The 23410-nt window shown below is 38.2% G+C and overlaps 1 protein-coding gene across 4 annotated transcripts in view; it reads left to right on the top strand.

Annotated features, from left to right (window-relative positions):
• Nucleotides 1-23410, top strand: part of LOC106869862 (sodium/potassium/calcium exchanger 4) — a 197954-nt gene that overhangs the window by 97890 nt on the left and 76654 nt on the right. For all 4 annotated transcript variants that reach the window (XM_089360055.1, XM_089360059.1, XM_089360056.1 and 1 more), the window contains one exon: nt 11449-11769. In XM_089360055.1, the coding sequence (XP_089216181.1) occupies nt 11490-11769 (280 nt within the window). In that variant the 5' untranslated portion in view covers nt 11449-11489. The remainder of the gene's footprint in view (nt 1-11448; nt 11770-23410) is intronic.

Genomic DNA, 23410 nt, shown 5'->3' on the forward strand with positions numbered 1-23410 from the left:
AGTTTTCCACACTCGCACTCTGTCTCCTATTCAGGCGTATGCAGCCGACCCAAAAGTAACTCCCACATAAAAGCGCCGCCTGGAGTGGAGCGGATCAGCCCCATCGCCCTCACTAGATATGTTACTACGCTGTTGATTGCATGACTGAGACTACTGGAACGACCAAGTACCTTCACAATTATTATGTAATGCTACCAAAGTAATTTAAAGTACACGGACTGAGGTTGACTTTAGTGTTCAGCCTTCTGAGGGTCGATAAGCTAAACTACTAAAGAAGTATTGAAATCGATTTAATCAACTATACTCTCTCTCTCAAACCGAGGCTTTCTCCTCGTGTAAATAATCAATAATTAACTAACATACAATGACATTTAATGCGTATTATTTATTGAAGATAAGCATGAACTTTAGAAATTAGGGGCCAATTTTTCATAAACTAAAACACATCATCAAAGGGGCTTTAGAGATAGTTTAAAATAAATAACATAACCATCACAGATTAAATAAATATTTCCTTGTCGTAATATTACGCTTCAGTGTAGATTCAAAGTTGACTGAATCAATATGGAAATACAATCGATTTACAAACACTGAACTAACATTAAAAATACACATAATTCAAACAGTGGAATTAGTTAGAAAAGAAGAGAAAGCTAGTTTCAGCTAAAATTCTTCGGCAGCTTTGAACGGTGAATAAGTCAACCCAACAATTCTTCAAAGACCCGTATTTTAACTCAATATCAACGTCAGAGACTTGCTGTTTGGGTAGGCTTTTTCTTAATGATTCAGTATTTATTTTTTATATTTAATAATTATATATTTACACACTTGTCTAGGGTAAGCACTGCTTACCTTGTCTGCCTATACATATTCTTTTATTCTTTTACTTGTTTCCGTCATTTGACTGCAGCCATGCTAGAGCATCGCTTTGACGGGTATTAGTCGAATAAATCGACCCCAGGACTTAAACACACCAATACTGGATGTCAAACGGTGGTGGAGTGACAAGCACAGACACAGACACACATAGATAGATAGATAGATAGATAGATACATACATACATACATACATACATACATACATACATACATACATATATATATATATATATATATATATATATACATACACACACAACGGACTTCTTTCAGTGTCTGTCTACCAAATTCACTCACAAGGCTTTGGTCGGCCCGAGGCTATAGTAGAATACACTTGTCCAAGGTGCCACGCAGTGGGACTGAACCCGGAACCATGAGTTTGGGAAGCAAGCTTCTTACCAAACAGACACACATACATACGCGCACACATGCACACATACGTACATACATATACGTATGTGTGCATGTGTGTGTATGTGGAAAATGGGCTCACATTCCAAAAGTTAATATTTAGTGTTATAAAAGACATTTGTACTCAGGAGGTGCTTAAGTTAATGGTACAGATCGCTTAGACGGAATTTGGGAGGTACTAGGTTCGATTCTCTGTACTAGCTTGCTGGTCGCTTTTCTTTTCTTTTCTGCCCCCTAAGGGTGTTTACCCTCTTTTCTAAGCTGTTTCCACAGCTATTCCGCGTTCGAAATTTACTTTTTTTTTATATATACATATACGAATGTATGTGTCTATGTATGTGTATTCCATCAATGGAGGAAAATTCTAATCCAGTGTCTTAGGAAGTGATGTAACAATTCACTCTCTGATAGAAGTAATGTCACCAATACTGAGAAGCAGGCGTAGAAGCGACTGAGGAGGACTGAAAGATCAGGGCTTCCCGGAAAATACAAGGCGTGGCTCTACCAACATGCACTGCTTCCAAATCACATGTGGTTATTGGCAGTGTATGAGATTCCAATAACAAGAGTAGAAAAAGTGGACAAGAAAGTAAACAAGTGCTTCCGAAGGTGGCTGGGTATCCCTCTATTCTTCACTTCAATAGGCAAGTACATAAGATTTGGCCAGCTTCAACTTCCTCTTTCATTCGTCGTGGGAGAATTCAAGCTTACGAAGTGTTGGGTTGTAATGATGTTTTGGGACTCCCAGGACGAGCGCGTCATAAATGCAAGCTCGGGGAGCAAGTGGGTGCTCAGTACCACAGCCGCACAGGCTGAAAAATATGCTGAAGCTACGCGACACCACTGGAATTACATACACAGGACGGCAGGTTCTCGGTTCTTCCAATTTCGAACAATGGGAGAAGGCAAATACCAAGTAAAGAAGGGCCGTGATCCAGGAAGAAGTACGAAACCAGGAGGAAGAAAGAAGACAATCAAAATCTGTGGAGTTAGTATCTCGGAGAACCTGGACTAAACGGGACCTCCCTAAAAGGAAGGTCTCATAGACAGACCTGTGGAGACTGGAATCTTTCCGCATCTCCTTTCTGCTGCAGGCGGTGTATGATAAACACACAATACTAGCAAACCTGCACAGATGGGATTTGAAAGGGAACCAACTGCGTAGACTTTGTGAAGAAAGGGGCACCCTGACACACATCTCGTCAGGGTGTAAAGTAACACTTACTCAGGGAGATACAAGTAACACCGTGATAAGGTGCTTGCAACACTCGGCCACATTCTGGAATAGGAAAGGCTCAGGAAACACCATCAGCCAGAGAAAACAACAGCAGCATTCAAGTTCATGAAGGAAGGAAAGAAGCCAGTGAGAACACGAAAAGGGACATGGGATATGAAAGTAGACCAGGGGTAAAGATTGCAGTCGCCCCAAGTCGTCCGGACAACCTTGTAGTTTATAGTTTGAAAAGGCAAAGACAATAATCTTGATCAAACTTACAGCCCCATGGGGAGGAGGATGTGATCAAGCCTTTGAATGGAACCATACTAAGTGTGAGATTCTTCTTACAGAAGACTCTCATACTTAGTATGCTTCCATCAACGGGAGGGTATTATGGCTCAGGATTGAAACACCCAATAATTATTGAGATATCGTCTGATGACACCAATTCCTCCCAAAAGTAAAAGAAGAAACATCTTTTAGATGTTATCTCTATCATATCTTTTTATCTCTTTCTCTGTTTTACTGGTTTCAGTCGTTTGACTACGGCCATGATGGGGCACTGCCTTCAAGCGTTTTAGTCGAACAAATCAACCCTAGGACTTATGGTTTTGAAGCGTAGTACTTATTTTATAGGTCTCTTTTGCCGAACCGCTAAGTTACGGAGATGTAAACACGTCACTACTGGTTGTCAAGCGACGGAGGGGGACAAACACAGACACAGACACACACACATACCGTGGGCTTGTTTCAGTTTCTGTCTACCAGATCCACTCACAAAGCTTTGGTTGCCCGAGGCTATAGTAGAAGACACTTGCCTAAGGTGCCACACAGTGGGACTGAACTTGGAACCATGTGGTTGGGAAGCAAGCTTCTTACCACATATGGGCGCAGACCATATGTGTATGTGCATGTTATTTTAGATAGACAGACAGATAGATAGATAGATAGATAGATAGATAGATAGATAGATAGATAGATAAAGGCTTTTGTTTAAAAGATATATTGAAGACACGACTATGTTCGAATTCAATCCTTTTTAGAACGATTTTTTCCTATTTCCTTATTAATGGTGAATGTATTTAAAGCATTGAAGAAGCCATTGCAGCACATTATAATAATACAGAACACAAAAGAAAAACTAAATAGAAAATCGTTAGTTGAGAGCACGCCTGGCCTGGATAGATTTACTCAGTATAAAAAAAAATAAAGAACTATGGAGGACTTATTAATAACAAAATATAAACTCTCTCTCAAACTCTGTGTGTGTGTGTGTGTGTGTGTGTGTGTGTGTGTGTGTGTGTGTATTTATCTATCTTTCTATGTCTGCTTCCTCTCTGTCTACTAACAGTCGCTCTCTCTGTCCTTCCATCTCTCTCTCTCTCTCACCCTCTTTCTCTCTCTCTCTCTCTCTCTCTATATATATATATATATATATATACACACATACAGGGAGAGAGCGAAGAGGGAGAGGAGGGGGAGGGAGAAAGAAAAAAGATAGGTTGCCAGCTAAGTTGCCAGATGGATATACATACATACATATATATATATATTCTTTTATTCTTTTACTCGTTTCAGCCATGCAGCTGCAGTCATGCTGGAGAATGCATACACACACACACACACACACACACACACACATATATAACTTACTTGCACTTAAACCACCGAAAATACATCTATTTTTTGTGTTTTCTTTTAATATATTGTCTCTTTATCCTTTTCTCACATAGACTAAACTACATATCACTGTCCTGCGAACATCTATGGTAAACTTCGTGACGTGCGTGCGCATGTGTTTTCTTTTGTCTCCTGTCTATTGTTTGCATAGTGGAGGCGCAATGGCCCAGTGGTTAGGGCAGCGGACTCGCGGTCATAGGATCGCTGTTTCGATTCCCAGACCGGGCGTTGTGAGTGTTTGTTGAGCGAAAACACCTAAAGCTCTACGAGGCTCCGGCAGGGGATGGTGGCGAACCCTGCTGTACTCTTCCACCACAACTTTCTCTCACTCTTACTTCCTGTTTCTGTTGTTCCTGTAATTCAAAGGGTCAGCCTTGTCACACTGTGTCACGCTGAATATCCCCGAGAACTACGTTAAGGGTACACGTGTCTGTGAAGTGCTCAGCCACTTGCACGTTAATTTCACGAGCAGGCTGTTCCGTTGATCGGATCAACTGGAACCCTCGACGTCGTAAGCGACGGAGTGCCAACAACAACAACAATTGTTTGCATAATTTCTTATATGATGCGTAGCTCAGTGGTAAAACTAACGAAAGAGGTTACAAGTTCAACTCCTTTCAAGGACAAAAATGCACAGTGGTGTGTATCAACTTTATTTTCGATAACAGTTTCAAATTTTGGCTCAACGTCAGCAATTTCGAGAGAGGGGACAAGTCAATTACATCGACCCCTAGTGCTCGACTGCTACTTATTTTATTGACCCCGAAAGGTATGAAATGTAAGGTCGACTTCGGTGGAATTTGAACTCAGGACGTAAACACGGACGAAATGCTGCTAAGCATTTTGCCAGCTCGTTGCCTTATCTTTATCTTCTCTAGTGACTTTCATTGTGGCGGGTTCGTATATGCACGAGAAGGAAGACTAATCTGAGTCTGAGTCGGATTATGAGTCTGAAGCTGTTGAAACCTGTTATTTGGTAAAAGCTATAAATATGGCGACACTCACGGATACATAATCGTTTCATGAAGCATCTTGTAGAGTAACAACCATATTTTAGTTTATTAATATTTCCCTACATAGAACCCATCATAGAACCAAGCAAAAAGCATATTCGTTATATTATACTGCACAAGTTTTATCAAGCTTCTAATGCAAGTCAAACAGCTAGAAATGTGCCCCAAAGTTTTATGATCAAGATGAGGAGAATGAAAGAACTTGCAGAAAATGGGTTGGAAAATTCAGACGTGGCAATTTCAATTTATTTGATAAACCTCGATGAGGGCGTCCTTCCAAAATGGGAGACGAAATGTTGAAGCAACATTTGCAAGAAATCCTGCTTTGAAAGTGAGAGTTTTTTTTGTTTTTTTTTGTTTTTTCAACTGTATTAGATGTTATGGGTATGCGGGTGTTCTGAAAATATCTCACGGAATAACACGATCGTGCCCTGCATAGCTACGGGTTACCCTTTGGCAAGGCATGACACCCGTTCAGCCACCCTATCAAGGATATGGTGAAGCCATAGGACTGCAGTATGGCGGATTATGAAAAGGAAGCAGAAGAGCTCAACAGAGCCAACGGTGCATCATACATTGATGTTGAGCGGAGGAATCCTAGAAGATCAACTGTCAGGGATCACTAAGCTCTATCAAGAGAGTTACTGCAACGCATCCATTGGTGTGGCGTCCATGGTGGTGTAATCAGCTAATAAAAGATTCACTATGATCGAAGCTCCTAATTCAAATTCATAATCATGGGACTGGATCGTATCATGGGAATCCGTGAAAGTTGCGAAAGAAAAAAATATTAGCATTATGACCATTCATAATCATTTGGAGATGGGAAAAGTTACAAAGTGGTGGAAAATTGGTTTTCATGCTCTTTCGGGAGCAAATCGTTGACAGAGGCATTGCAGTTTGTATCTAAACTCAAATTTTATTAATAAAAAAAAAAAACCTGTATAGCATCCATGAGAGTGGTTTGACCCAAAGAAAATTTTATTATTTCGAAGAATGTGGAAGGAATTATTCACCTTGAGTTTTTAAGGGCCGAATCAAGCAATCACTTTTGAAGTCTTCTAACAGTAGCTTCACCATTTTGAAGACTGCTTTGAATAGAAAACGTCTTACCTTGATAAATCATAGTGAGTGGAGGTTCTCGATTATCAAGATAATGCTCGATTTCAGACCGCACAAGTCACTAAAAATGTTCTGCAATAAATCGGGTGGAAAAACTGCCACACCCAGCATATTCTCAGGACTTTGCTCCGTCATCTATTTAGATCTTTGCAAAACCATTTAGAGAGGAAAAGGTGGCTAGCAGAGTAGACATAGAAATTGAATTGAATACTTATACTTATTCAAAACCAACGGAATTTTTCAAATTAGGTATTCAAAAACTTACAAACAGATGGAGAAATGATAAAACTGAAGGAAACTATACAGTTATTTAAAGTTTGCAATATTAAATATCATGTTGTGTCGCTGAGGTCACCTTTGCCTTTCATCCATTCGGGGTTGATGAAATAAGTACCAATTGAACACTGAGATCGACGTAATCGACTTACCCCCATCCCCCGAAATTTCTGGGCTTGTGCCAAAATTTGAAACCAATATTATGTTTGTACTTTTAAATAAATACTAAAAATCAGACAGAACTATCTATACAAGTTGATGCATAAAAAGACGTGACGAACGAAAAATGTTATGAGAATACCTAATTTAAGCTGAAACTGTAGTTATAATAAAACACTAAGATATGTCATTCCAACTACATCCACGGAAAAAAAAAATAAACAGACAACAATCAATGGAAGAACATTTAAATTATGTTCTGTAATGATGTATAACATGCTTTGTTAGAAATATAATTTATGTAATGTAAATATGTATATTTTAGTACATGAAAACTGGGATATATTTTATGCATGCACTCATATCGATAACCCATAGGAAATATATGCAGTGAACGTATATTGAATAAAATTCGTATATAGTGGTGTATGTATGATGCACAGTAGTAACGTTGCACGTAGGACATGTCATAATGATATTTATGTGTGTGCGTGTGTATGTATGTGTGTGTGTGTGTGTGTGTGTGTGTGTATGTGTGTGTGTATGTGTGTGTGTGTGTGGAATGCATTCTACATTGATTATTGACATAATATAATACTTTTGACAAATAAACTTTGATCATAATCTAACCTGGCAATATATGATGTGTTGTAACAAGTCGATATTAAATATATGGAATATGTATGTCCATCCATTTATCAAATGTCAGTTTCTTTATTTAAAATGTCGTTTTTATGACACCAGTATTGTGCATACATATATACATACATACACACACACGCACGCAAGCACGCATACATACATACATACATACATACATACATACAATTGACGGGCTTTCTTATGGTGTCCGTCAACATTGGTCAACTCGAAGCTAAAGTAGAAGAGATTTGTCCAAGGTGCCACGCCGTGGGATTGAACCCGAAACAACGTTGCTATTAAACCATCCAGGCATATTTGAAAATCTCGATGAGTGCAATAATCATTCCGTACCATAAGTGTTTCAGGTGTATACTTATAATTTTGTCACCTTCTGAACTTTTGGTAGGCGGAAGTTGAATTTTCGTAATGTTTTTCAGATTTCTTAAGGGGAATCGGTTAACTTAGTATTTTAAGTGAAAGGTGTATATCTTATATTTCGTTTAGTAGAGAGGCTTTTGACAACTGGTTATAGAAAACCGTTTGAGAAGTGAATTTACTTATTGTTAGAGTGTGGCTAATGTTACTTGAGACTGTTAATGTGACATGTGATATGTTGTTGCCATAGCGTTACTGATTTAGCTATTAGCAGTATCAATGACTCTATACTTCTCTAAACAGCTTGGTATAGCTTGTTTCTGGTTAATGTTGAATACAAATGTTGACTTATTTCCTGTTTCTGTTGGTTTATTTTCTTTATTATTTTCTTGGTTTATTTTCTTTGTTAGCTACTAGATGCTGATTTAGATTTCTTTTGTATTGGCCGACTGTGTCTGCGACTGTTTCTAGTTTTTATCTGATTGGCAATTTTAGACGTGTTAAAATAGGTTGTATTTTTCAATGTTACATATATGGAAACTCATACAATTATTTTGTTGAATATGGAATCCCAATCAATTATGTTGTTGGATGGTATATATACTGCAGTGTCTCTGTTAGTAATTGTGATGTTGTTGATTTCTGTGAATTGTATTTATATTTCTTTCTAGAAGTGGTTTAACGGGGATTTTTGAAGTTTAAAAAGAATGTTTTTATCTTGTTCCCTGATATGTCTCTTGTGATACATAGTCTGCACCAACTTCTACCATACGTCATGTATTTTCTTAAAGATATCTTATAACAAGGAATTAAGATTTTTTTTGTGATGTTCTTATTCCAAATTCATGTCAGTTGTTCTAGTTCTATAGAAACTGAATGAGACATTCTGACCGGGTTCTTCCAGAATCTGCTTTAGTAGCACTTATAGCACTAAATTGTATTATTACGGTTGAACTTAACATTCATATGGAGCAACATATCAATACATTGAAATATCGATCTCTCTACTGTGTTAATCTATAGCAACTAATGCAGTACTTTCCTCACAACTACGTAGACTATGTCATAATCATTATTCTGTATTCAGAGAATTATTCTCGCCTTTCATAGAATCTTGTTAGATGGGCTTTCGTAATGACGAATTCCTGTGGTTTCTGGTTAATTTTGACTTATAAAACGTTTGTTTACACGTTGGTAAATTTTTGAACCGAAGACCAAATATGGTGCCGAGCATTCATCTTCAATGTTTAGGTCCTTGTCCTCAGTTTCATTGAATGTTTTGCTTGCTCAGTGTGAAGAAGGACATCACAAGAACCATGCATCAAGAATTTACCTGCAGTAATAATGGCTTTCTGCAGTTATAAGATTGTGAGTTTGCAGCAGATACTTCCTTTCGAGTAAAAGGTTTTGTCGCATTCAAGGCCTCAGCAAGATACCACCATTGGTCGTCTCCATTCTTTTGTCCATGTTAATATATACGATTGGTATCATCTCATTGTCGGACAAAATGCGTAGTGGCATTTCTTCCGACTTTACGTCCTGAGTTCAAATTACACCAAGGTTGACTTTGCCTTTCATTCTTTTCAGTGGCGATAAAATAAGTACCAGTTGAACACTGAGGTCTATGTAATCCACTTACTCCCTCCTCCTAAAATTGCTAGCCTGGTGCCAAAATCTGAAACCAACATTTTGTTATTTATAAATGGAATAATTAAAATTTTAGACGCTAAGAATCTCTAATGATTAAAGTATATTAAACATGCATGTATAGGAACATCAAACGAGAATGTAAAGAAAGAAAACCAGTTTAAAGCAGTCGAATATTGAATTACGAATTATTTATTATAACCAAGTATATTATCGCTCTGCTGCTGGCAATAGACTTTGTTCAGTTTTATTGCTCCTTTTTACAAGGACATAAGTAAAGGTAGTTGTAAAAATGGAAGTGAAAGTTAGACATATTTTGTTTGGTGCAAGAAGCCATATTAACATATACCTTATTGATTTATTGGACAGCAAAGAAGCTGAGGGCTACAGCACCATAAAGATTTTCACTTTATTTCCTTTATATATCCTATATGTGTTTATGTTTATATCTAATATCTTATAAATATCTTACATCTAATATCTTATAAAATATATTTCCAACGTGAGATTTTCCAAATTTATGTATCAAAAAAATATTTCATTGCGCTGCTATTACTTTTGTGTGTGTTTTATCATTTATCTCGAGTTTGGATATTATTTGTTATATCTGTATATCTAAAAAGTTAATCTTTCTTTCACGTACTTCACTCATTAGACTTCGGCTATGCTGGGGCAACACCTTGAATGGTTTAGGCGAACAAATCAACCCCTGTACTTAAACGTACTTATTCTCTTAATCTTTAATGCCGAACTGCAAAGTAAACAAACCAGCACCGGTTGTTAAGTGGTGGTGGAAGGGAACACACACACACTTATATATGGGCTGCTATACTGTTTCTATCTACCATATTCACTCACCAAGGCATTGGTTGGTCCGGGGTTGTAAAAGAAAACACTTGCCCAAAGTGTCGTGCGGTGAGACCGAACCCGGAACCACCTGGCTGTCAAGTGAGCTTCTTAACCACACAACTAGGCCTACAAAAGAAAAGGCAATACCACAGACGAATTATTTCTTGGCTCAGCTGCAAATACGAGGCAAATCTTTGAGCGAGAGGTCTTAAAGTAAAATGAATTATACGTAGTCTGATCAATAAGTATCCGGACTGTTGCCATAGTAACGAAGCTAAAGGACGCAGAGTAAAGCCACTTAGCACAGATTGACCTTGAACTCTGCTGTGCATGCGCATTAAGTTTAAACGTTCTAGCTCACTTCCGTTGTTTACAGCAGTGCTTGGAAGGAAGATGTGTAGCGTGTGATCGTCGCATTGACCATGACAGAGAAAATTGTCATGGTGATACCTGCTCAGAGGCCTACGCAAAGTTGCAGAAAGCGTATGGAGAGGAATGTATGAGCAGCACACAAGTGTACGGATGGTTCAGACGTTTCCAAGATGGCCGAAAAAATGGTCGATATTGACGAACGATCTGGGAGACCCGAAAACAGCGATGTTTTTCTCAGTTCTGCTGGTTTTGGATCTCCCAGAACGTTCGTCAATATCGACCATTTTTTCGGCCATCTTGGAAACGTCTGAACCACTCGTACATTTGTGAGCTGCTCATACATTCCTCTCCATACACTTTCTGCAACTTTGCGTAGGCTTCTGAGCAGGTATCGCCATGACAACTTTCTCTGTCATGGTCAATGCGACGATCACACGCTACACATCTTCCTTCCAAGCACTGCTGTAAACAACGGAAGTGAGCTAGAACGTTTAAACTTAGTGTGAATGCACAGCAGAGTTCAAGGGCAGTCTTTGCCAAGCGGCTTTACTCTGCGTGCTTTAGCTTCGTTACTATGGCAACAGTCCGGATACTTATTGATCAGACCTCGTATAACTTAGATATTCTATTATTTACATCGTTAAAAGGAAATTATTCTTATAAAAACATTTAACAGAATGACTTAACAATATATACAAAGAAAGTTGCTTTAACAAACTTCTGTGATATAGAATTATTTCTCTTTCAATTACAAAACATGAAATTCTTTGATGGATTTATAAAAATATTCTTCTTAATCTCTTTCAGTTCATTAACAGACTGCTGAGGTCTACGCAAATTGGATAAAGATGGCTTTGAATGACAGTGTAAAGACGATGTTACCTTCATTTGATATATCCACTTCTCATCAAGTAAGACTGGAGGATTCAGCCGTTAACCTTACAGCTCACCACTTAAACACAACAACTTCAACTACTACCAGTACTACATCTATTGCCACTTCGGCAATAATAGCATTAACTAACTCCACACTTCTTCCACTGATATCAAGCACAGTTACTCATCTTCGTACATCGACATTATTTGAGAATATAACATCAGTACCAGCTTACCTCTGCAGCTCTCCCGGTCAGTAAATCTCAAATTTATGTGCTTCAAATTTACCAACATAAAAACTATTTTATACATTCTATTTGATAAAATTTATCATTTAAAGTTATTAAAATTTATCGAAACCATGTCTAAATCCATAAATTCGGAAGGCGCCTACCTTAGAGGTTAGGACACTCAGCGCACGATCGTAAGGTCGTAAGTTCGATTCCCGGCGGCGCGTTGTATCCTTGAGCAAGTAACTTTATTTCCCTTTGCTCCAGTCTATTCAGCTGGCAAAAATGATTTATACCTGTGATTCAAAAGGACGAGCCTTGTAACAGTCTATGACACGTTGAATCTCTCTGAGAACTACGTTAAGGGTACGCGTGTCTGTGCTCAGCCACTTGCACGTTAATTTCTCGAACAAGCTGTTCCGTTGATCAGTTCGACTGGAAACCTCGTCGTTGTAACCGACAGAGTGCCAATTTAAGTTTATCAACCATAACGTATTTATTTTTCTCAATACATGCTGCTAGATACGATCGTAAGTACCTGATCGCTGTTTTTCCATTTTTTTTTCTTTTGTTATAGAACATATTTTCCTATCAGACGGTGAGTCCATAGCCCACACCACTCACCACCCGTCTATATCATGAATTGTTGTTGGCACTCCGTCGCTTACGACGTCGAGGGTTCCAGTTGATCCGATCAACGGAACAGCCTGCTCGTGAAATTAACGTGCGAGTGGCTGAGCACTCCACAGACACGTGTACCCTTAACGTAGTTCTCGGGGATATTCAGCGTGACACAGTGTGACAAGGCTGACCCTTTGAATTACAGGCACAACAGAAACAGGAAGTAAGAGTGAAAGAAAGTTGTGGTGGAAGAGTACAGCAGGGTTCACCACCATCCCCTGCCGGAGCCTCGTGGAGCTTTGGGTGTTTTCTCTCAATAAACACTCACAATGCCCGGTGTGGGAATCGAAACCGCGACCCTATGACCGCGAGTCCGCTGCCCTAACGAGTGGGCCATTGCGCCTCCACATATCATGAATACACATCCTTTAAAGCAGTGTTTCTCAACCTTTCTTTTTTTTTTTAACTTATGACTTAAAAAGGAATTAGCTAATCCTATCAAGTGGTGCTATTAAGTTAGGCATGGCCTGGACCAATCTTTGGTCGAACCATATCTAAGTTATTAATCGGATGGACCCTCATAATCATTGGATACTTAAAAATCCTTTTATATTTTTATAATTAGATATGAAGAATTGTAAGGCGACGAACTGGCAGAATCGTTAGCATACCGGACGAAATGCTTAGCGGAATCTCATCCGTCTTTACGTTCTGAGTTCAAATTCCGCTGATGTCGACTTCGCCTTTCGTCCCTTTCGAAGTCGATAAAATAAATACCAGTTGAACACTGGGGGTTGATGTAATTGTCTTAAACCCTTCCCCAAACCTGCTGGCCTTATGCCAAAATTTGAAATCAAATATTAAAAAATTGTTAAAATATTTTGTGCAATGTAAAAGTAAAACCAATTTATTGCAGATAAAATTCAACAACAAAATCTTAGATGGACCCACAAGGATCATATTGACACCTCTTGAAAAAAAACTGCTCTAAAGGAAGGAGATATTCTCCAGGTAGTCTCGTCCGAATCTGGCAGTATGTATTAAGAATGAATAGATACGAAATTGTTTGGATGCTCGCCGTCCTGCGTCCCACTCACGAACGTCAAAACCTATCAGTTTCATGCCTATCAAATATTATCATAGCCTTCCTCGATTGTCAACAAACCTCCACAAAATTTACGTTGTGTTTATTAAATCTCTTTAATGATACATCAAATAGCTGATGATTTTAGTTCCCATTCACTTGTTACGTAAAAGGAGTTTTTCATGCTGTCGCTGCCAACGAAAATCATTTTAAAGACAGCCTCAAAAGTGTGTTAACCCCTTTTTTGCTCTTGTTTGTGATGTAAATTAATTGTTAATTTAGATATAATTATTTTTGGTGGTAACGGTGGGAAGCACAAGTTTTTTGGGATTTTTTTTTTTTCAGAAGAAGAAATAGGTCATTTAAATCAGACCTGATACTTCTATCATTATGATAGAAGTATCATAATTATTGAAACATCCAGAAGAGTAAGGCGGTGGCAAAATCGTCAACGCATCAGAGAAAGTATTTTGCCATTTTTCTTCCACTTCGTTACGTTCTGAGTTGATGTTATCGACTTTTACGCTCCCTTAAGACAGCTGGCCTTGTGCCGAAATTTGAAACGATTATTCTAGAGCAGTAAATCTCAATCTCTTCGACATTCTGGTGCACTGAAGATCAAACCAAAAATTATTGGTGCTCTTCGCAAAGAAAGTTTAAAAAAAGAAAAGTATTTTGATGCAAAAAAAATTATAGAAAAAATGAAAACTACCGTTCATCTTTGTTTTATTATCAGTTATACGCGTGTGTAATAAATTTATGAACATCTTTAAGATTCTCAAGCATTAATATGGATTTTTTTTATAAGCCTGAAATTATGTTTTTACAAATCCTCGTCCTACTTAGATACCGTTGAAAAACCAGTGGCCTATAGAAATAACAGAAAAATATCAACTACATTTGCAAATAATGCTAATAGCTTAATGTCATTATATAATTGAAAAAGCTGAATTCAAACCTAGCGAGGGAATGAATACTGGTTCAGTATGTCATTCTAAAGATCAGATTAAACGACCAACGAAAGAATCATTGTGCAAGTTTTCCTTAGAGACGCCATTGACAAAAGAATTAGTCAAATTGTTTTATACTCTTTTTTTTTTAATCTTTAACTTTCTATATAATGTTATTAGAATTTCTCAGATGGTTGCTACAACAACTGACTCAGTGAAATCTAATATATTGTTGCTGCTTAGCCTAAGGTTAGTCTTCATCAATGAGCAAAAAGAATTCCAACCATAGCCATCTCCTCTTTCGGTTTTTTCTTTAGACACCTATTTCAGAAAAACGATATCCATTTTTTTTTTTTCTTTAGGTGGTAGAGTGTGGTTTGAAGGAAATTTAGTATCTATTTCTTGTAGGTCGAACGGTGACATAGTCTCCCATGCCGACTACAAAATATTGGTTTCAAATTTTGGCACAAGGTCAGCAATTTCGGGGGTCTACTCGTTTCAGTCATTTGGCAGCGGCCATGCTGAGGCATCTGCCCCAGCGATCAACTAACTGGTACTTATTTTATCGACCGCGTGAAAGGGTGAAAGGCAAACTCAACCTCGGCGGAATTCTGCTTGCGAAATATTAAGATTCAATAAATTCTAAAAATATTCATTTAAGAGGTGGAGTTTTGGAATACCCAATCCTATTTCATGAGGAAGAAAAATAGCAAGAAATTGGGTGCTTCCCACCTCCCACCCCTTTCTATTATTCCTGTGTTTCATACAACGGAAATTATGATTCTGATGGATCTTTTAACCTTTTAATTCCGTGTCCTTCTTCTTCCTTACGATGCAGGGATTACTTTTCCGAAACTCCACCAATTACGATACAGTGATATATTCTGTTAGCAAAACAAAATTATGGATTCGTATGTATAGTAATCTTTTATCGTTTTATCCATTTCAGTCATTTGACTGCGGCCATGCGGGGCACAGCCTTGAAAAAAGTTTAATCGAATGACTCGACCCCCACTACTTTTTTAAAGCCTTGTACTTACTTATTCTATCGATATCTTTCTACGGTGACGTAAACACACCAACACCAGTTGTCAAATGATGGTGGGAGACAAACACAGACGCCAGGACACACGTATATATACATGTGTGTGTCTGTGTGTACACGACGAGCTTCTTCTAGTTTCCGTCTACCAAATCCACTCACAAGGCTTTGGTCGGCCAGTAACTATGATAGAAGACATTTGCTCAAAATGTTACACTGTTTGAATGAACCAGGAACCATGTGGTTGAGTAGCAAATTTCTCACCACACAGCCATACCTGTGTTTAAATGCCTAATATTTGAATTTCCTCAAGAAAGCTACAAAATAATTATGATTCAATAAAAACAATGAGAAGACTTCACCGAATTGAAGTACGCTGTACAAAACCATCGATTATTTTCTCTCATTGAGACTAGTTTAAATATTTATTAGTTACTTGCATTCGGTAGTTATTGATTATTCGTGTTCTCTGTAAATAATGTACCATCACCCTATTTTAATACTCTTCTGCTACTTACTACTTTTATAACATCGACTTGTACTTTACTTTTACGTTTATACTATCTCACGAAACTCAAGGCAGTTAGTTTTTTATTTATTTATTTGTATTCACTGGCTTTAGACATAGTTTAATCATTTTGTTTTTGTCTTTTTATTCGTATAATAAGTTATGTTTGCTACAAAAAATTCATTCTTGTTTCATCTGTAGAATAGTTGCACGGCAACCGATAGATGCACGGTTTGATTCTCGTCTGGGGGTTACGTATTATTTTAAGGACAATCAGTGGAATAAAAATCGGTAGCGTACTGGATAAAATGCCTTTTGACAATTAGTTACATTAATATTTATGTTCGGAAAGGCGACGAGCTGGTATGCCGGGCGGAATGCTTAACGGTATTTCGTCTGTCTTTACGTTCCGAGTTCAAATTCCGCCGAGGTCGACTTTACCTTTCATCCTTTCGGGGTCGATAAATTAAGTACCAGTTGCGTACTGGAGTCGATCTAATCCACTGGCCCCCTCTTCCAAAATTTCGGGCCTTATGCCTAGAGTAGAGAAAGATAAGTACCAGTCGAACCCTGGGGGAAATGTAATCGACCTCCCCCTCACCTGAAATTGCTGGCCTTGTGCCAAAATTTAAAATCAATATTTATGTTCGGAAAGTCGGTAAGCTGGCAGAATCGTTAACGCACCAAGCAAAACGCTTAGCGTCATTTCGTCCGTCTTTACGTTCTAGGTTCAAATGCCGCCGAAGTTGACTTTTCCTTTCATCCTACGGGGTCCGATAAAATAAATACCATTTACTACTTGGGTCGGTGTAATCAACAGAACTTGCTGTCCATGTGCCAAAATTTGTAACAAATATTCACGTTCGGCCTTCAATTCCATCCAAGACAGATGCAATAAGTAACAGTGAAGTACTAGGGTCGATTGAATAGCTATGCTCTCACCCTTGAGAGAATAATTACCTCCAATCAATTAGAGTTAAAATTTATTTTCGCTACTGAGGCGGTGAGCTAGCAGAACTAGCAGAGCGTCGGAAGTAAATTCTTTCAGTACATTTTGTCTTTTTTTTTTTCAGTTCCTTATGTTCTAAGTTCAAATGCTGTTCAGTTCAACTTTGCCTTACATCCCTACGGAGGGCGATAAAGAAAAGTACCAATCGAGTACTAGAGTCGTATCGCCTAACCCTTTCCTTCAAAACTTGTTGGCCTTGTGTTTAAATAAGAAACCATTCTTTCTGTTAATGAAAAGAATAAAAGGTTGAATTCCAGAAACGATTGTCCGCTAGGTTAACTGCATCTAGTTTCGTCTTTCTGCCTACTCACTGGCAGAATAGCACCAGACAGATACTTTCGACGGTCCAATCGACTCTGCCAATTACTCTACAAATTTAAGGGTTGTGCGTTGCGTTATGACCATTGAGTGGGCTTTCTAAACATGTAACATAGTTGAAGTCGCATCGCAAATAATACAGGGTGTTCATAAATTATTTTTTACAACTTCCGCAATCTACTGTACCAAAGTTAAGACCCATCAACCAACTTTCCTCACAACCAATGGAGCCCACATGGAAGTGTTATGATGTTTCTAATAAAACTATATATTTTTTGCCTACGTTTTCCCATAAACTCTGCTAGGTTATCCGTATTTTCTTCCTTTTTTTTTGAATTTCTCAAATCGTAAAGGTGAATATATAGACACTCTTTATTCTTTCCAATTCTGGCTCAAGGACAACAATTTTTGAGGGAAGGAGTTTAGTCGAATACATTGACCCCAGTACTTGGCTGGCGCTCTATTTTATCGGCCCGAAGGGATGAAGGGCAAAGCTGACCTCAGCGATGTTTGAAAATAGATCGTAAAGAGCCGGACAAAATACTGCAAAGTATTTCTTCAGACGATTCTGCTAGCTCACCACCCAAAAAAAAAAAAAAAAAAAAAAAAAAAAAAATAATAATAATAATAATAATAATAATAATAATAATAATAATAATAATAATAATAATAATCCTTTCTATTACAAGCGCAAGGCCTGACATTTTGGTGGAAGGGGGATAATCGATTACCTAGACTCCAGTATTTAATTGGCATTTTGTTTTTTCATCAACCCCGGAAAGATAAAAAGCAAAGTCAGCCTTGGCGGAATTTGAACTTCCATCTCTTTACGTTCCAAAAAGAGACTGAAGAAATGTCTCTCAGAATTTTTTTCCGATGCACTAACGATTCAAGTTGTTCGCCATTACCAGCCAGTTATTTTTTTCTACTCTAGGCACAAGGCCCGAAATTTTGGGGAAGGGGGCCAGTGGCTTAGATTAACCAGTATACTACTGGTACTTAATTTATTGACCCCGAAAGGATGAAAGGCAAAGTCGACCTCGGCAGAATTTGAACGCAGAACGTAAGGACAGACGAAATACCGCTCTGCATTTCGCCCGGCGTGCTAACGTTTCTGCTTGCTGGCCGCCTTAGATTACCAGTCAGTTATTATCAAAATTAGTGGGGCGTCGGTATTTCGTTCCTCGTTACGTTCTGAGTTCAAAGTCCGCCGTGTTCGACTTTGTCTTTCATCCTTTCCTAGTCGTTGAAATGAGTACCAGTCGAGCATTGGGGTCGATATCATCGACTAGTCCTCTTCCCCAAAACTTTAGACCTTGTGCCTATAACACAAAGTAAAATTAGTGTGGTTAGATTTTCTATTTGTTTAATGTTATCTGTCATTTATGGTCATAAAAAAACACCATAACAAACTTCGTCCCAAAATGATGGCAATAAGCGGTTTCTATTGCTTATTGTTTGTGTCTCATCCGACACAGTTTTAAATGCATGAATGGACATAAAAGATGCATTAGCGAGATTTTAATTTGATAAATTAAAAATCTCTCACTTCAGCTGCAACTCGTTCAATCATTCAATTATTTTACAATCGAATTTCAAGCAAAATATATACAAGAATAGAAAATAGAAATATCCGCGTAAATTTCGACACGTGCCGCACTCCCCTGTACCCCACTCCTATGTTCACAGTTGATGTGTTGAAGTTATGGAGGTGATTATTGCAGAAATGATTAGTTAGCGATCAATAAAGCCAAATGGATGGGAATTGCCATTCAGTGCCTATAATGATCATTTAGTAATCACCCACTGACCTTTTCTCTCTCTCTCTCTCTCTTTTTATTCCTTTCCTGATAGAGGCACAAGCATGACTCTGTGGTTAAGATCACTTTACAACCACGTGGTGTTTCGGGTTCAGTCCCGCTGTGCAGCATCTTGTGCATGTGACTTCTACTGTAACCCCAGGTCCACTAATGCTTTGTGAGTGAATTTGGTGAACAGAAACTGCGTGGAAGCCGTCTTTATACACACACACACACACACACACACATACATACATACATACATACATACATATATATATATATATATATATATATATATATATATATATATATATATATATATATATATATATATATATAACGTGTGTGTGTTTGTGTTTGTGTTTGTCCCAACTGGTGTTCCCCGTGACATAGCAGTTCGGCTGAAGAATAAGTATCAGGCTTAAAAACATGTAGTAGGGTTGATATGTTGGACTAAATCCTCCAATGTGGTGTTCCAGCATGGCCGCAGACCAATGAGTGAAACACGTAAAAGAAGAAAAGAAGTTCGACGTGATTTTAAGGCTGGGATTGTTTTACTTTCTCTCCCTCGACGCCATGAATGGACTATTTGTGGTTGTGTTATATTCCCAAGAATCAGAAACTGATTTAAGAGAAGATTAGCGGATATTTAAACTGATTCTTTTACTTGTTTCAGACAATGGACTGCGGCCACGCTGGATCACCACCTTGAAGGGGTTTTAGTCGAAGAAATCAACTTTAGTACTTATTCTTTTTTAAACTGATACTTATGTCAGTTATGACAGCTTTCAAGCGACGTGGACACACACACACACACACACACTCACATTTTATATTGACAATCGGAAGAAAGAGTACTGGAAATATATACGAGGGTGGTGGTGAAAAGTGCTAATAATACAGGAGGATTAATTAACTATCATTTTATTCAACAGATTCCCCTCCCAGATTCACCCACTTATTGCAGCAGTACTTCAGCTTTTCAAAGCCCTGTAAAAGAACTCGGAAGGTTGGTTCTCCAGTCAAGCCTTTTGCGATACCATTAAAACCAGGAGCTTTCCAACTGCTCTTGTGTGTGTGTGTGTGTGTGTGTGTGTGTGTGTGTTCTTGCCCCACACCACCACCACTGCATGACAATTGGTGTTTGTTTGTTTACGTCCCCATACCTTAAGTGTTCGGAAAAAGAGACCCATAGAATAAATATCAGGTCTAAAAAATAAATACTGGGGTCGATTCATTCGACTAAAAAATTCAAGGTGGTGCACCAGCATGGCCGCTGTCCAACGACTAAAACAAATAAAAGATAAAAATATGATATATATGATATACAGACGACGACCTTCCCTACTCTTTGCATCTATCAAATTCCTTCATAAGGCATTGATAGACCCAGGGCCATTGTAAAAGACAGTTGCGCAAGGTATCACGCTGTAGGACTAAATTAAAAACCACTTCGTTGCAAAGCGAGCCCTTTGAGAGCATATTTATTTTAAAGCTAATACTTGTTTATCTTAATGACATCACAAGCGGACATAGAGAATGTTGACCCCACCCCATTTCGTTATTTTTAAATTTTTTTTTTTTTTTTTTTTTTTACAGAATCCCCTTTTTTCGAGTACGGAGATACTGATTCTGGAAAAAAAATTTTTTAAAAAAACGGCATTTAAAAATTTTAATTTCTCCCATCTCCCACCCACCCCAAATTCTTCAATTTTCACTTTTTCAGAATTTATTTTACAATCATAATCTTTGTATTTTTCTACGTATTTCGCAAAAAAAAAAAAAAAAAAAAAAATTCTGAAAAGAAAGTGAAAAATGATGAATTTGGTGGGGTGGGATGGGGGAATTTAAATTTTTAAATGCGTTTTTTTTTTTTTGCAGAATCAGAATCTCCGTACTCGTAATGGGAGATTCTGTAAAAAAAAAAAAAAAAATAATAATAATAATAATAATAATAATAATAATAATAATAATAATAATAATAACGAAAGTGGGTGCGGTCCACATTCTTTACGTCCGCCGACATCACATACCATCACATCTTCCAATACAATCACAGTAGTTACTACTATTCATTGTACCAATCAACGAATATGCGGAAAATATTTCTTCCCAAATTGTGTTGAGTTGAAACACACCAACAACACTGGGTGTGTATTTATAGCAATCCACTGCGAAAAATTACTTCAGAAGTCTTTTCCTCCACTCTACCCCCTCATCATTGTTTATAGTAATCAATAGAATCAATAATTTTCCGGGCTTTTTGTTTTTCTTTTTTTATATCTATGACTCGGATCTCATCTCGTGTCCAGTCCAATAACCCCAAATGCTAGTATTAATACTATAACAGTAAGTACAGTGTGCGGTATTGATTTATGTTTATGCAGAGAATTTCGATTGCCGTCTTTCTTTTCACTGTGGTGTAGTATTCCCGGGTAACGTGTTCTCTGTTACACGTACACAATTATTTCTCGTCAATCCCAAGTCGAGGATAGAGATATCCCAGCCATTGACGGAAAAGTCGCTGATTGGTTACTCTCATTTCATCATCAAGCAGTCACACTTATCTTGGGTCCAAACACCACCCGTTTTCTACTTTTAGTCTTCATTTATGGGTTTTATTCACTGGACTGCAGCTATACAGGGTCCCACCGTCAACGTTTTAATTCGATTTTATTCACTTCAGTGCTTGGTACATCATTACATGATTATCGTAATTAAGGAAATGCGAAGTGAGCATTTGTGTAATTTGTGATACTCTAATCGGACATTGATACAACGGTGCATTTACATTCCATTACGCCGGCTTTTCCCACGTGTGTGGATGATGATGATGATGGACTTCCTTGTCAAGAACGGTGCTTGGGTGTCCAGTTTTTGCATAAACCTCACTATCTACTCATGGCTAAATGCTCCATAGATATGGGTACTATTTAATGATATGGATACTATTTAGCTGGAGGGAGTGTCACGCGGAGCAGCTCTTCGGTTTGCCGTCCCTTCTCGGTCCCCTAAACTTATAGAGGCTTATACAGCAGACCCTATACAGCTGCCCCCATAAAAGCGTCGTCCGGGGCGGAAAAACAGATCTTGACAAATAATTCTTCAGATTATGGTTTAGTATATTTCAGTCAAGTCAAGAAACTAGTTTTGTCATTACTAATACCAACCACTCCTGTGTTTCTCGTTATTGCAATTGCTAGAGCTGTTAAACCGATCTGCTGACTAACGGCTACTATTTCAGTAAAATGCTGTGGGACCATACTTCATAATACGGCAGAAACACGTATGTTGTTATCCTCCCATCTATAAAACAAAAGGAAAATGAAAAAACATTTGTCCCACTTCGTAGTAGCCCATGCCTCACTTGCGTATAAGAGTGCAGTTAAGATGGTGTCATTGAAGAAACTAGCACGTAGGGTCTTGTCCAGCTTTACTTTGAGCTTATCTTTAATCGAGGTAAACACCTTCCATCCTGCTCTTATTCTCCGCGTGATTTCAGCGTCCATGTCTCGCCGCATATTCACTGTGTCCTAAGTAGACATACTCCTTTACTGCCTTGATTTCATCGCTTCCTACCTTTTATTCAGGCTTGTGTTACGTCTTCGGACCGCGTGTATTTTGTTTCCATGTGGTTCAATTTAAAGCATACTGCTGAGCTATAGTTGTCCAGCTTTGTCAGTATGGTCTTCTGCTGATCTGTAGTTTCGATGATGTGTATAATGTCATCTGCGAATAGAAGATGTGTTAGTAACTCGCCATTAATGTGCTTGCCACCTGCTCGATCAATGTTTCTGACAACCATTTCTAGACATGCGGTAAAGAACTTTGGAGAGATATCTTCTTGTTTGATGCCCTTCCCTGCTGGGACTCTTACTGGCGGTGACAGTTGAGCTATATCTGTAGTACATCCAGAGTTTGCATCTCAGATCAGTTTGATGTATTGCGCCTCGACATCTTGCATTTCCAGAGATTTCACCACAGCATTCATCTTGACGCTATTAAAGGCCTTTTCGTAATTGACGAAAGCGACATTCGCTTGCTCTACAGTCTGTGTTAGACTGAATACGTGATCCATCCCACTGTAGTTCTTACTGAAACCTGCTTGTTTCTTCGGCTGCTGATCATTGAAGTATTTAGATTGCCTGACTACGACCTTTGTAAATAGCTTATAGAGGTGACACAAAAACATATAAGGCGAGAGTCTTTTTTTTAAGATCTTTTTTATTACCTTCTTTTGAACCAAAATGATATTCGACTCTTTCCGCAGTGAGAGCATTTTACCTTCCTTCAGATAGTGATTGAAGCATAGAACGAGGATTTCTGCTC

This window comes from Octopus bimaculoides, chromosome 11 (assembly GCF_046866305.1).
Source record: "Octopus bimaculoides isolate indiv1 chromosome 11, ASM4686630v1, whole genome shotgun sequence".
Taxonomy (NCBI): domain Eukaryota; kingdom Metazoa; phylum Mollusca; class Cephalopoda; order Octopoda; family Octopodidae; genus Octopus; species Octopus bimaculoides.